The following is a 15799-nucleotide window of genomic DNA, read 5'->3' as shown; positions in this document are numbered from 1 at the left end:
ATAGCGAGGTTACCCAGCTTTCTGTCCCCGAGGAGCCGAGCCTGCCGAGTCATTCTTTTTACAAAGGGAGAAAAAGTTTGGATCTCCAAAGAAAAATATATTAAAATTACACTTTGTACAGACTTAGGGTTTGAATCGCAATGTCTGGGGGTTCATATGATAGAGCTATAACAGTGTTTTCACCTGATGGACATTTATTTCAAGTGGAATATGCCCAGGAAGCCGTCAAAAAAGGGTCGACAGCCGTAAGTTTTTATCCTGTCCAATAATTGTTCATAAACACCTTATCCTATCAAAACATGAGTATTCATTTTTGATATCATTGGACGTTTTTAAGGTGGGAGTCCGTGGAAAGAACATCGTCGTCCTTGGAGTAGAGAGAAAAGCTGTTGCTAAGCTTCAGGACCCGAGAACAGTGCGAAAGATTTGCTCGTTGGATGATCACGTTTTCATGGCATTTGCAGGCAAGTTACACTATTCCATGGTTCCAGTTGATTTCTTCATAGTGATTACTATGTTTTTGTACATTTTTAGGTAGTAATATTGAGAATATAATGATCTTTTCAGGTCTAACAGCAGACGCTAGGATATTGGTGAACAGAGCACGAGTTGAGTGTCAAAGTCACAAGCTGACCGTAGAAGATCCTGTAACACTGGAGTATATTACTAGACATATAGCTACTTTAAAACAAGTAAGTAGTGATCATTTATTCAAAAATTTCGTATGCTTCACTTTAGGGTGAAGTAACCAGAAAGGTGCGTAATGTTTAGCAATATAATCACTAAAGTTGACAAGTATTCACATGAATTCCCATATGGTCTAGTGGTTAGGATCCGGCGCTCTCACCGCCGTGGCCCGGGTTCGATTCCCGGTGTGGGAAGGAAAATTTTTTGAAATTTTTTTTGGTTTTATTTTTTAAAATATGTTCCCTTTATTTTTATTTCATTTCAGTATACTTTAATATTTTGTTTTTTAAATATATTTTATTCATATTCATAATTCAAAATACAAATGTTTAAAAACTTAAATTATAGGTATTAAACTTACATTATCATTCCATTATATTTCTAGCGTTATACGCAGAGTAATGGCAGGAGACCATTTGGTATTTCCACTCTTATTGTTGGATTCGACACAGATGGAACACCAAATTTATACCAAACAGACCCATCTGGTACATATCATTCGTGGAAGGTAAGAAATCCATTCAAATAAACCTACTTAGCATAGGTTTTATGCTTTCTTAATGGACTACTTAGATGATGTGGCAGCTATCTTGAATTACAAGGCATTATAGGTCGTCCATGTTACAAAAATGGCATAGAGTTGACATTTGCAGTTCATGACAAGATAATTTTACAAGAGATGAATTATAATAAGTGAACAGTTCCACAACTGAGGAAATTTAGTAGTCTATTCATGTGTCATTCTCTAGAGTGTCATTTCTTTGTTTAATTATTGATATAATGAGAAGAAACATCCATATGAATACATCTCAAACAAAGAACTTATTCTCAGTAGAATTACACTTCGTCTGAAATGGGAGAACATTACAAAAGGCATATCATTTGTTTTCAACAATTCATTTTTAATTTTCCTAAGAATAAAAGTCATAAAATTCCAGGGGGAGGGGGAAGGTAGTATTAGGAGTGTGGAAAAAAACATGGTTCAGATTGAAAAGTACTGTGGAAGGGAAGCAAAAGCTTAATTAGAAAACAAGTCTTTTGATGTGTTGTAGTCCTACATTTAGTCTTGGAGAGGGTTTATTTCCTTAGTCATCTCATCTCTTTTTCCCACTCTCCCCTCCCCTCCCACCTCTTTCCCTATATATATCTCTCTCTGAATTGTTGGGAATTCAACATATTTTGTTTTGTATCACAGGCTAATGCGATTGGACGCAGTGCTAAAACTGTCCGTGAGTTTCTGGAAAAGAATTACTCAGAAGAAGTTGCTAATTCAGACGATGAGACTGTCAAGCTGGCTATCAAGGCTCTTTTAGAGGTATTTTTAATATCACTTTTTGTTCACAAACCCTTTGTATATCAAGCTTCATGAACAAAGATATAATAGAACCATGGGTCTTTTAGGGTATCGGTAAAATTTGAAAGTTTTTTTAACATAACTTTTGTTTTGTGCATGAGAAAGAACTCTGGAATTTACATGCATTAATTATGTCAGATTATTACTGCTGTTTTCGATATCCGGCAAAATCGGTTGTTACAAGCTGCATGCTGAAATTTGTTTTATTGCTACCATCAATCAAAAATAATGAGTAGTTACCTTTTATGTCCTTACTTACGGCAGTGAAAAACCAATCAGCAAGCGGTTCAAAGTCTGAGTTCACAGAATATGGAGAACCACAGTAAAGTTATTCAAAAAAAAAGTTATTATTTTTTCAGTCTTTGTTTTTGTTACCTGATTAACTTGAGAGAACAACAAAAATGATGTTCATATTTTGATTAAGCAAACATGAATGTCTTGTGCAGCCTGAACTATTGCATTTACTATTAATATTTAACATGATTACTCTCTAGGTTGTACAGACTGGAGGAAAGAACATTGAATTAGCTGTCATGAAAAGAGGAGAATCAATGACGGTAAGAAAATTTACCATTCAATTACACTTCTCATAGCCTTCTTCTTAATCCTATAAACAATATGCATTGTGGTCTGGGCCCAGTTGTATGAAGCCTGGATAGCACTATCCAGTGGATAAATCCTTATGTAGTGAATAAGTCGATGCTGTTTTCCAATAAATTTATCCACTGGATAAGATTTATCCGTTGAATAGTGTTATCCAGGCTTCGTACAACCAGGTTGTGATGAACAAAAGATTTTTGTACCAAAGCTAGACTACAGTACACCATGTTTGCTATCTCAGGAAAGATCTATTATTATTAGGATGCATTAGGGTCACTAATAATGGGTTATCAGTTGTTGTTAACAATGTCATGTGCTACCGTACCTGTAGTAAATAATATTTATGTACATGTAAAGTAAATGGTCATTTATTTACTTATTTTTATAGTGAAGACACTCAAAACATGAACATTTTGAAATTTTTGACACTTTTTTCAAATGCACATTGTAAATCTTTGCTTGGGACAATCAATTGGAAATAAGATATATTTTGATACACTTGAGTGTGTTTGAACTCAATACTTCATTTAGGAGAGTTTGAAAAAGTGGAAAGTTCTGAAAATGATAATCTGAAAAAATATCCAAGTTTTCACAGTTCAAGTAACAGTTCTCACAGTAATAATTTATTTATAAACTGATAATGAATACCACAGTTTGTTGTGGTACTGTAAACTTATCTGAGTGCAAAACTTTTTTTTTAATTCCTCAGATACTTCAGGCAGATGAAGTTGATAAAATTGTTGCTGTTATAGAAAAAGAGAAGGAAGAAGAAGCAGAGAAAAAGAAAAAAGAAAAGAAAGGTGGATCATAAAGTAAAGAAATTAAACACATGTAAAACACTTGTATGTGTAAACGTTGAGATTTCAGCTGATAATAAATGTGTAAATGTGAGAGTAAGAATGAGAATAGAATGGAAATGTTTTGGTGCTGTGTTTGTCGATTGTTTCAACTATTATGAGCGTACACCTTGTGTAAATACATCTATTGTGCATTGTGGTACAATATCCTGTCGCTTTGGAAAATAAATTGTCTTTACTAAAGGTATTAGTCTTGAACTAGTTGCTGCATTTATTTGTAATGAAGGCCAGTTCTATGTGGACCATATGACTTTCGGACATGGCACTTTATGATGGGTTATTACAGTACATTAAATTCAGTAATCACTCAACGATTTATTTCTTGATTAAAATATGATTCTTTTTAATATAAACAAGTTTCTTGCCTCTTAATGTACATGTAAAATAGAGCTTTCCCCTGAATAGAGCTTTTCACAATTTTGGTTACAGTTTGCTAATCATACATCAGAATCAACTATATATTTACATAGTATAGTAGTAATAAATTATATATTTACAGTTTAGCTTGCATAATATTGAAATGATGTGTCTTTCGCAAACCTTATTGGCAATGAATGCCATAAATGCAATAGTATCAGCCAATGAGTTATCATGAAAATTTAATATTTGTTACTGAAAATTTTTGAGAATGAATATTACAAACTTTACATTGCCACATTTCAAAAGCCACTCCTAGACTATGCTTGATTTCTCTTCACTTAATTCTAACCATAGAAATGTTATTTATTCTAAAATGTCATCTATTTACAAATATAAAACTCAACCTAGATTCGCTATAAATATTGCAGTCAAGTGTATAAATTGCTTCCCTAATTCTGTCTTGTTTTTCATCATATTTTCATTTTTGTAAATAATGAATTCTGATTTTCAAACACCAAGGAATCTATTTTTTTTTTTGGCTAAGTTCCACCCATATTACCAGTTTAGGGTCATGGACTTTACTCTATTGTAGTTCTTGGTCTGAAAAATGAATTAAAACAGGATTGTGTGTAAGATAGATACATGTAACCTAGAGTAGCCAACATGCTGCATACATGCATGTAGGCCTTCTCTTTTTTAGTTCCATTGATTAAATTTATCGACAGCCTGATTGAGCCATTTTTTGGTTGACATAAGCCAAAATTTCCAATAGAGGCTTTGCACCATGAAATGATGGCAGCCATGACAGGAGGCACAACAATAGTCTTTTTTCCCGTGGGAAACTAAATTCTTTCTCATGTTAATCAGATTAGACCAGATTCAATATTATTGTTCCTGCCTCCTGTCATGGCTGCCATCATTTGATGGCGCAAAGCCTCTATGTATAAAGCAGAGTTTTTGGAGCTGTAATGACATGAAAACAGCTCTGACTAACAAAATGTTTAGTAATTTCTGCAAATCCTTACCCTTGGATGCATGACGGCATTAACTTCAGACATTTTGATGAGTTTTCCATGTCTTGGTGGACAACTAAAAAGCTGCTTTCCTCCTACTGTGCCACTGTTATCACCAACTAGGACAGAAAAGTAACATGATAATTATTTATAACATTTATTTTCATAATTATGCAACCAACAAAGCCTTCATAGTACTCAGTAGCATGAACATATACTTGTCATTAATAATGTAATGCTTTATGCGATACCTTGGGGATGCACCCTTAAAGATTGTGCATCAATCCAATCATGTAATGCATTATAAGAATCCTGTACTCAATTAGCAAGTACTTCATAATATGCCTATCTTCTTTGTCAAAATGCTTAGATTCAAACAGCTGGACTACCATTGATATTTTTTAGAAATTATGATATATCTCACTCACAGGGTTGATCAAGTTTCAGGCCCACATAGACAGGACTATTAGTTTTCTTGCCAACTTTACCAACATATTTAACCACACCAGAAATATTCAGGTTATCATCACCTGTGTAGAAGAAATTCAAGAATAATGTACATTTTAGTTTGACAGTTTCTCTGATTATTCAATACTAAGTTTTTAGAAGATAACCCAAATGCTTCCCTTGCCGATCCCTCAGTTTCTGCAGAGATGCCTGCCTTTCTACCCTGCAACAAGCCCAGTGAGCTCAGCCTCACTACTACAAAAGTGGGGTTTTCTGCCAAAAATCTACCTTGTCTTTCCTTCTTCAAAGAAATGTCTAACAGAATTTTGAATTGGGTGGTTCATCATGCTAACAAATGTCAGTCTTCATTTTCTCATGGGTGATAATTTCCCACATTTAAAAAAAAAAAAATTCTGGGCAGGAAACTCAAGTTTGAGCACCCAATGAACCTCAACTTCCAAACCTCAACTCGATAGACAAGCCTTCTGAACCCCCTGATATGGGTGCTCTCACCAAATTCTTCCTGGAGTCTATTATTATAAAGTTTCAATGAGAGAAACTTTTTGATTGATTGATTGCTTGATGATTAATTGATCAATCGATCAATTGTTTTACAGAGAGAGAAACTTTATTACTGACTCACCAACAACTTTACTCTGTATCATAACTCTGTCCCCTTTGTTTACCAAGTACTTGGCAATTTCTTCATCTGTGTCGCCACTGGCAATGCTAAGACCGTCAGTATGCAGCCATAAATCTTCACTCCGCATACCACTGAAAGTCCTGTTATATTCTCCATTCATTGGTGGGTGGGTGTGGATGCCATATGACGATAGAGGTCGGTGGGGTTTTCTTTTGTCTATGTCATCTGGTGGTGGTCTGGGGGATAGTTTTTGTTGATTGTCTTTTGTTTGGTCTGGTGTTTGTGAGGTTTTATCACTAGCCTTTAGATTGTTTGGTGGACCATCTGACACATCTTGGACTTCATTGTTTTGAGTGGACTTCTGAGTACTTTCTGGTTGGATATCCTAAGGATATGGAACAGAAGTGAGAATCAAAAAGAGAATGTAACAAAGGTATTGCATGGATTAATGCTGTGCTCAGATGCAGGATTGACATAGTTGAAATAGTTTTTCCCCTGTTTTGCTAGTATATTACATTAATATTCATAAGGCTAAATGTGAAACCTCAATGATCCACCCTTATTCTATGATTGAATGGAACTTTGACCAATTTCTGAGACCTTGAGTGTTAGGTCAGGAATTGGATCCAAGACCTGCACAACGAATAATTGATTATCTACTTAAATAACATATCGTAGTTCTAAACGACTGATATATTCTTTATACTACAAAATTTAAGCATGTCTGCATTCCAGACAGACTCTCCAAGCACTTCATCATTAATTACACTACTTTTAAAGGGATAACTCCCATCCCCTACATTTATAGCTTCACAGTACCTTATGCATTGTGTTAATGAAATCTGGATTGACTACTGGTAAACCAAGTTTATTGACCAATCGTCTGTGAGCTAAGCTATGCATCTTGGATTCAGGTGGTGACTGGTAGAGAGGAGGAGAAGCTTGTTGGATTCTCTTAGATGGTGCACTCCTATGTCTTCTCCTATCAGTTTAATGAAAGAATAGATAAATATTTACAAATTTCTAATGAATAAGTATTATCTAAAATTTTAATAGGTTATGCATGAAAAAAAGTAGCAAATTCAGGTCAACTACAGTAGGTAATATCGCTAGGCCTTGTTGAAATGTAAAGCTATTCTTGGAATGCAATCAAATAACTCAAGATCCCTCAGCATAAAAAAAAACAATGAAACAGTTGTCATGTCATGTTGCTTGATCTAACAAGAGAAGCAAATGAAGACTGCTTTGTTATTGTCGACCAACATGGTGGCTACGACATGTACCCCAAGAATTATAATGCAAGCTGGTCTGTGATTGGTGTCTGCAAATGCAAATGGCAGGGTTGATACTGGTTCGCAAGTGCTGGTTATGAGGATGGTAGGTGGGGTGAAAACAGCCACCTTACCTTATGGACCTTCCTCCTTTATTCTTCCATAATGCCTTGTCAGCACTGTACGAAGCCCACATCTCTTGTAGCTGAAGGTTAAGTTCATCAACCTGTGATCTGGTATGGATAAGTGCAATAAGCTGCTGTTCGATGTCACTCTCTTTGTTTGCTACCACTTCCTGGAGAGTTTGGATTTGATAGTCTTGATCTTCACATTTACTTTTCAGCTTCTGGTTATTCCTACTTAAGGTTTCTTTTTCTTTTCCTATTTCCTAAACAATTAAAAACAAATTAATCTTTACAAATCAAGAAATAATAAATTCCTGACCAAACTCATAGCAAAAAGGTCCCAGTTTAGAATACCCACTTCCTCCAACCTCTACCCCAAAGAAAAATGATGTTAGACTCCCCTACATGTATCAGGGTCCCTCCCCAGAGCCCCTGCTCTCCAGGAAAGTCCTATTCATTTTCTACGAGAATTTATTGAACTTTTTTTTAATCACTCTCAGGCAACTACTAAATAAAACCAAGTATGTCAAGTACATTGTATGTCAAGAAAAAAGGGGGAAAAAGATTATTATACTACTAACCTTGATCTTGAGGCAACTTTTCTTCAGTGATTCCTCAGTTTCTTTCAAATCAGTCTCAGTTCTTTTCAATTTTTCTATTATTCTTGCCTTTTCATCTTCGATCAGCTGAAGTTTCTTTTTAAGATAATCTACTTCTTCAAGGTCCTTTGAATATTTAGGAATAAAAACATAAATAAATAGGAGGATGGGATGGGTGGATGGATGGGATGGATGGATGGATGGATGGTTGGACGGAGGACAGAGGACAGAGGATGGAGGATGGAGGATGGAGGATGGAGGATGGAGGATGGAGGATGGAGGATGGAGGATGGAGGATGGAGGATGGAGGATGGAGAATGGAGGGATGGAGGGATAAGTGAATGGGTAGGTGGGTGGGTGGGTGGATACAAGGAAGGGATGATGGATGGATGGATGGATAGGAGGAAGAAAAAATAAATGGATGAATAGAGGGATGAATGGAAGGACAGAGAGATGGATGAATGGACAGACTGCATGGGAAGATTGTTAAATAAATTAGAGATGGATAGGTGAAATGCACAGAGGGATGAACAGAAGGAGAGGCAGATGGATGATTAACAAACTGAATTGAGTGTTTTTATAGTGAGAGAATTTATCAAAACACCAACCAATCAGATAATTGATTAATTTAAGAGCTCACTTGCTGAAGTTGTTTGCAGTTTTTCTTTTCATTTCTCAGATCTTCTCTCAAGCTTTCCATGTTCTTTTCCTTTTCTTCAATGACACTTTTAGAAATCTTGAAAACAAAAGATATTACATGTGAACTGGATGCAATGCTAGTGACTCAGTAACATCTGCTGAAGCATAAGTTCGCAAACTGCACTGCTCTCAGTAGAAAGCATATAACTAGGAAACTCATTTGATGCTGTGGCAACATTAAACTCTGGGTGGCAAAGAGGGGTATGCATTACACTTTACTACATTTTGAAACTACATTTTGAAACGAAATCGCCTATTGCTGGTTTTCAATATTATTCCCAAGGGAGTGAAATAACATAAGACATGACGGCCACGGATTTATTGATGTTTTTCTTTTATCAAATTCAACCATAAAGAAGGTGATGGTGGCTATGAGGTCATGTGCAAACAAAGAATTACAGAGAAATTTTTGACCTGATGCACATATTTTTGCAATATGCAATGATGCATCACAGAGCTCATTTGGGAATATAATCCAGAATCTGCCTTATACAGGGCTATATGGTGAAGACAGATAGGGTCTACGGTTGTAAGTCCTTGTCCGAGAAGACTTGAAGGTCTAACCATTTGCAGATATAATTACAAACTAAAGGTAGCACCTTCTCCTCAGTTATTTTAAGACCCTGAGCCGAGGCTTGAACCACGACCTACTGCACAACAGACCAACGGTCATACCAACTGAGCTAACCAGGTGGCGGTTTGTGTAATAAGAAGTTAATAAAACTAGTTATGATTGTAGCTTACCTGCAGGGTTTCTTTCATTTCTCTCACTTCTAGTTCTAGTATCTGGTTCTTTTTGCCTCTTTCTCTGCCTTTAGCTCTAAATGGTATAAAGCAATATCATTATCTGATATTAAAATATTACTAATACTTATTTAATTAACTTGGAATAACAAAACATTTACAACAGTTTTCATTATTCTGCGAACTCAGTAGTTGCAAGCTGCATGCTGAAGTTTCGTTTTTCTCCGCCGTCATTCAAAAATAATCAGTCTGTACCTTTTATTTTCTTGACTGGCGGAAGTAAAAAAACAATTTTACGATAAGCCATTGAAATGTCTGAGTTCACAGAATTACATCGAAAACCACAGTAAGGTGGACTCAAACAGATGGAAATCCTATGAGCGATTAATTATTCAGTTATATTTCAGAAGACTGAAGTTTATAATTATAAGCAAACTTAATTAGTCAGCAACTGATTGCCCTTGGCCACTCTCGACACTCACTGTGCTAATTGCAGTTCGTGGACTTGATCACCTAATTCTTTTCGGACATCCTCAATCTCTTCTTTATATATTCTGTTAGCCTCTTTTGATTTTGTGATCTGTTCTTTTAACTCTTCTCTTGCAGCTTGGTTTTCTTCTTTATTTTCCTCTGCCCTTTTCAGCTCCACTTTTAGCTGCTCTACTTCTGGCTTTAAATCTTGGATCTCAGAGGATTCTGTGAACAAGAAATGCATTTTCAAAAAAAAAAGATTGTCCTATGCTATCATGTTAAACTTACTACAATTTTATTGACTACTTAACGTAACATCATCGAGATATAAAGTATGTGAAGTAATCTTAATCAGCATTAGGAGGGGGACGTTGGGGTTTGTAGTGTTGCAGTGTTGGCCTTCTTTTCGTGCAGTATTTTCTTGGTAATTGAAAATCACATGCCGAATCGCAGTGTTGCTGTGATCTCAAACCTTGTGATGTACGGTGTTTGTGTTATTTAACTTACGGTGTCCAATGAAACAATCTGATTGATTGAGGGGTTGGGGTTTTGAATGTCAAAACATTTGGCCCTTTTGATTAAAATCTGTGCTGTCACTGGCAATCAATTTTGTGCTGTGATGCGATGAATTCAGAATCTTGTTTTTCAGTGGTAAGGTGTTTGACACCCCCAATGTCCCCCTCCATCTGTAATTGTTTCAAAGAATATAATACTGCCTTAATCAATTTAACTATACTCTTACGTTGCTTGATTAACTCATTTGCCTCATCCAGCTCAGTCTTGTACTGCTGTAATGCCAACTCCCTTATGCTATACTGTAGCCCAAACAAAAAAAGGTCAAAATTAGCATTTGTAATGTCAAATGAAATAATATTCCATCTCCTTTATGTGGGTGTAATATACTGCCCTCCAACTCAGTCAATAAGTACATATTATCCATATTTCATGTATCTTCTCGTGCGCAACTAATAATAAGTTAGAAATACTAATCAGGACTGACAGGTGACAGATAAAATTAAATGGAAAAACATTTTGCTCAAGGCTAAGAGGTGTATATGGAGGTCAATGACCACAGACTCCTGGCAAGAATATATTATTCATGAACTTCTTTCTTGCAATCATCCTGAATAGTCCTCTCCACAGTTCCCTGCACCATCTTGCAAGGTAGCCAGGCCTTTACATCAAATCCAGATGAACAGTGAGCTTGCAAACTAATTGGTGGGGTCACCAATATACACCTCTTATCCTTGAGCAAAATGTATGTGAACAATTGTCCAAGGTGTAAAAAAAAGGTCTCTATCATTGCAAGCTCACTGTTCATCTCGCTTCAATGCAATTTAGGCACGGCTACCTTTCAAGGTGTCATAGGGAACTGTAAAAGGGACTATTGATGGCATTATAGATATAGCCCTATAGCAGCAGCTTAGACAAAATGTTTGCTGCACCATACTTTAACTCACCACTTTGTCCACTGCCTCAAGAGCTTTAACAGCCTCATCATAATCATGCTTCAATTTCTGCTTCTCATCATTAACTTGAATTACTTTCTGCTCCAACTCTTTTACTCTTTCTTGGACTCTTCTTAATGTTTCATGAGATTGTTTCCTGTCCATCTGTTCTGCTGCTCTGGATGCACTCTCTGATCTAGGAGTTGAATTTGGACTACCTTCTTTCTCTGATGCTCTTCTTCTCTCCAGCCATTTAATCTTATCTCTAAGTGACTTGATTTCAGCTTTCAACTTCTTGCTTTCAACTTCAGCAGTTTCAGTGATAGTCTGTGAGTTGCTAAGTTTGGCTTCAAGTTTGGAATTTGCTTGATTTACACTTCGTATGGTGTTTTTGGCACTAGCAAGCTCCTCTTGTAGTTTTTTCTCCACTTCTGTTTTATCAGTTCCATGCATTTCTATTTCTTTTTTGGCCATTTCCAGCTGATCCTTCAGTTTTCCAATTTCTTCATCTTGATCATCTGCCTTTGTTTGCAGTTGTTTAAAAGCTTCTATCCACTCTTTGGTTGACTGCTCTTGATCTCCTTGAGCTGACTGCAGCTTTCCAAGTTCTTCTCTTGCATCTTTTAATTCATTTTCCATTGACTCTCTGCTTGACTTCATGTCTGCTAATTCTGATCTAAGCTTTTCAATTGTGCTGTCTCGTTCCTCAAGGACAAACAATCTGCTTTGGAGTTGTTGATCTTTACTCTTAAGTTCCTCTTGCAGCTCTTCATTGATATGTTTTAAATTTTCAGTAGTATCAAAGAGATTCTAGAATAAATAAAATATGTAATTAGTATTAAGTTGCTGGCGTTTAGCTAGGGTGGTCAGTTTATGGTCTAGTTATAAGTAGTTAGAGATGGAATGCTTTCAATAGAATACATATTATAGGGACTGAGGTTAGTGATGAGAGGTAGTTAGTATGCATATGAGGAGTGCATGGAGAGTGGTCATTTTACAATCATGAGACTGAGGCAGCTACTGATGAGGTGTAGGCTGCAGTGACAGTCTGTGGGTCAGCTTACAATCATGATGTGGTTAGTAATGGTGAGGTGTTGGTACTGAGGGTGATCAGTGTACAATCATCACTGGGAGCAATTAGTAATGAGGTATAGGAATTGAGGATAGTGGTCATTTTACAATCATGAGAATTAATATGTATGAGGTGTATGAACAGAGGGTGCCCATCCATCAGTTTGCAATCAGGGGAGGTGGCTATAATAAGGTGTAGGCACTGAGAATGATCACTTTACAATCATAAGAGGCCATATACAAGCTCTAGACATAAGAGGTACATGTTATATGTATAAGAGTCTATGCACAGAGGGCTACCATCCGTGCATCAATCTGTTTGTAATCATCAGAGGTGACATGTAGGAGCTCTAGGCATAAGAGGTAAGATGTATAAGGGTCTATGCACAGAGGGTTACCATCCTTGCATTAAGCTGATTGCAGTCATCAGAGGTAAAATGTATGAGGTTTATGCAACAAGGGTGGATAATTTCACATAATACCAGACTACTAAATAATGATGTTAAAAATGCACTAGCTCTACCATATAATGAACAGACTAACCTTATTCTTCTTGTTAGCATCAGCCAATTTCTGTTCTTGCTCATCATTTTTTCCCTTTAATTCTTCATATCTACTCCATGCTTCTTGCAACTTGAGCGTGAGCTCTTCATTGCATAATCCAGCAGCCTTGTTTTTGTCTTTACTTTGGCTTACATTAACTTGTTTTTGATTTTCCTGCTTTTTATTGCTCTCATCATCCTCAGATTCATCTGAACTTGAAGACAAAGTTGAACTAGTCTCTGAATCTGATCTCGTTGCATCTTTCTTGGAAATATTGATTTTGGCAATACCTTTGTCATTTTTGTCTTTCAAATCCTCACTGCTATCCTCTTTATCAGACCTTTTTATTCCATTGGCAATTCCAATATCTTGACCAATTGAAACACCATTTTTTTCATTGGTCTGAGGACTATCATCCACAAAAACCCCATCAGTCTTGTCTTTCACAATACTTCCATTAGACAATGAATGCTTCCCTAAACTCTCCGAGCTACTCTTCAAACCATTTTCTAGTGACGTCAGTGAGCTTGACTCAAACTGTAAAAAGAACAGAGTGAAATTTATCAAGACCAATAGACTAATATTGGTTATTAAAAGACACAAGCCCATTATCTTGTCCATCAATGAGTAAGAGAGAGAAGATCATATGACTGGAAGATCATGTATATATGAGTAAGAGATGTGTGTAGTGATGCTAGATGTATATGGGCCGGTATCCAGATTATATGCAATGACTGTACTGTGTCGACTATAAACCAAAGTACTGTATTAAATCACTGTCTTACAAAGTCTGGGGAGAATGATTTTCTTTAACTTTCACTTGGTTAAGTAGTGATCTTTTTTGACTTGAAGTCGTAAGAGTTAACCACCCACCTCCAAATAAATGTAAAAGTACCTGCACATTATCATATTGGTAATATATAAATAAATATCCCTTATGTCATGACGACTAATTTCAGAATGCTACGAGTTCCTCTAAATATTCTATCCTTCTCCTTTAGCTCCTCCTCCAGTTCATGCTTAATTTTTAAATCATGAATCACAGAAAATTTCTTTCACCTATCATGCATCACCCATAACTATTTCATCATCACATCATCACACAGCTTATTTGGGAATATAATCATGAATCACACAGCAATTTCGATGCTATGGCAAGTTATGCACAAAATAGCTCTTTGCCACCCTGGTAATAAAGCTTAGGCTAGGATTACAGAAAGCTCACGATTGAACATGAAAAAAGACTTGGTTCCAGATGTCACAGAGGATAATCCTTTAATAATCATTGCATTCAAATTACCATTCAATTCTTGATACCAACACTATTCCACAAAGACCTCCTCATATAAAGTAATCTCAACTTTCTGCAGTCATAAATAAACACCTAGATAATCCTTGACATTACTGCCAAAATAGAAATCCAGCATTATTTGATTTGAACGCTACACCTAATATAGGGTCGAGACGAAGAATAAATAGTTTAGATCTTGGTTACCCTGGACAACAGGTTTGTGGTCCAAAAGTTCGTTCCAACTTTGTTTTGAATACTAGTAAAGGGTATAATGAGTGTAGGAATTTTCTAAAATCCCGTTTGTACTGATAATGACAATAATAGTGAATTCTCAATTAAATCAGCGAGTAATTTAGTCAATTTGAGACGGAGTTTAATTAAGCCAATGTCAATAATATAAAGTAATGAATATACAACAACAAGTGATAAACAGTATCTCTTCAAGTGGAAAACACTATTATAAACAACCTTTTCTGTGAAGAAATAAACGTTTATATAGTGAATAAAGAAAATATATTTTAGTATTTCATAGAATGAAAGATAAGAGAGACTTAGACAAGAGGTGTGCGAAGAGGGACTCGTGTTATTATCTCAAGTGGGTAAATTATAGAGCACAAATTTATTTTCTCTTAAAATACCTTTAAAACAACAATTTATAAGCTGCCGAAGGATATTTTAGAAATCTGTAATTATTCTTTCATATTATAGCCGAAAAGTTTAGGTTTGAATTGTCCTAATAAAAGAAGTTTTAAGTCTTATACACCGGTTTGGATTTGTCTTGTTATAAAACTTATATATATTGTTATTAATTTTTAACTCGTGATTTTTATACTGGCTTTCCGGATAAGAGTAACTTTCAAATATGTCAGTAAAGTAGTTAAGCAACAATACCCTAAAGCTGTAGAAAATATTATGAGAGAAAAACAGTCTGGCGCACTTCCTTACCTCGTTTGTTTGGACCTTTGATAAGTCATCCATCCTTGAATATTCAACTTGACGTTCTGAACTCTGATAATTGGATTCGATTCGAATGTGGTTTTTACTCAGTTCTGAACCTCAAAAGTCAAATTTCCTTATTCTAACTTTTAAAGTTAAAGCTATAAGACTTATTGACGTTCATACTGTTTTGTACTTAGGAGAGAAAAGGGGTTTTTGAAGCGCTAAGTTCTTCCCCGTGTCAGTATGCAACCATGACCTGCTACACTTCTTCTTACACTCCTGTTCCTATGGCAACGGGGTAGCGTTTTGTCAGTGAAATGAAATTTAATACCAACTTAATTAATCGGCGGCCTCTTTTGTTCATTTTAAATCAAAATATATATATTATCAAAACAAGCTCTATAGTAATACGGATAATCCTAGGATTTAGAATGTTATAGCCAGGTAAAATGGGTTTAGAACATTTGGAATTTATATTAATATATTTTTAAAAATTTAAAAATTAAAAAACATTATTAAGAAATCTGAGCCAAGATTTGATTTTATTTCATTTAAATTATCACTTGTATTTTGCAATGTACGTTATTGAGTTTTTATCTTAGTTTATATCATAAATATATCAAAGAAAAGGATATTG

The 15799-nt window shown here is 35.6% G+C and overlaps 2 protein-coding genes and 1 non-coding gene across 3 annotated transcripts; 2 read left to right on the top strand and 1 right to left on the bottom strand.

The window, feature by feature from the left end:
- The first annotated feature begins 27 nt into the window (after positions 1–27).
- On the top strand, positions 28–3685 carry LOC116288513 (proteasome subunit alpha type-7). Its single transcript, XM_031695322.2, has 7 exons — positions 28–245; positions 338–464; positions 568–692; positions 1073–1195; positions 1883–2002; positions 2536–2598; positions 3351–3685. The coding sequence occupies exons 1-7, from the start codon at positions 141–143 to the stop codon at positions 3450–3452; spliced, it is 765 nt and encodes a 254-aa protein (XP_031551182.1). The 5' UTR covers positions 28–140; the 3' UTR covers positions 3453–3685.
- Trnae-cuc (transfer RNA glutamic acid (anticodon CUC)) lies at positions 810–881 on the top strand. Its single transcript has one exon. It is a non-coding gene; the product is annotated as a tRNA-Glu (tRNA).
- Positions 3686–3818: 133 nt separating the features above from the next.
- LOC116288511 (uncharacterized) lies at positions 3819–15427 on the bottom strand. The gene is made up of 14 exons (XM_031695320.2): positions 15169–15427; positions 12933–13469; positions 11331–12128; positions 10613–10685; positions 9882–10095; positions 9400–9475; positions 8597–8692; positions 7939–8082; positions 7367–7620; positions 6781–6943; positions 5962–6346; positions 5300–5401; positions 4884–4990; positions 3819–4458 (listed from the first exon to the last, which is right to left on the bottom strand). Exons 1-14 carry the CDS (start codon positions 15199–15201, stop codon positions 4414–4416), a joined length of 3027 nt encoding a protein of 1008 aa, XP_031551180.2. The 5' UTR covers positions 15202–15427; the 3' UTR covers positions 3819–4413.
- Between the last annotated feature and the right edge of the window lie 372 nt (positions 15428–15799).

The sequence above is a fragment of the Actinia tenebrosa genome, unplaced genomic scaffold, assembly GCF_029948245.1.
Source record: "Actinia tenebrosa isolate PJP-AT-01 unplaced genomic scaffold, QUT_ActTen_1.0 PGA_scaffold2__45_contigs__length_23673736, whole genome shotgun sequence".
Taxonomy (NCBI): domain Eukaryota; kingdom Metazoa; phylum Cnidaria; class Anthozoa; order Actiniaria; family Actiniidae; genus Actinia; species Actinia tenebrosa.
This window is presented reverse-complemented; position numbering and strand designations above follow the sequence as displayed.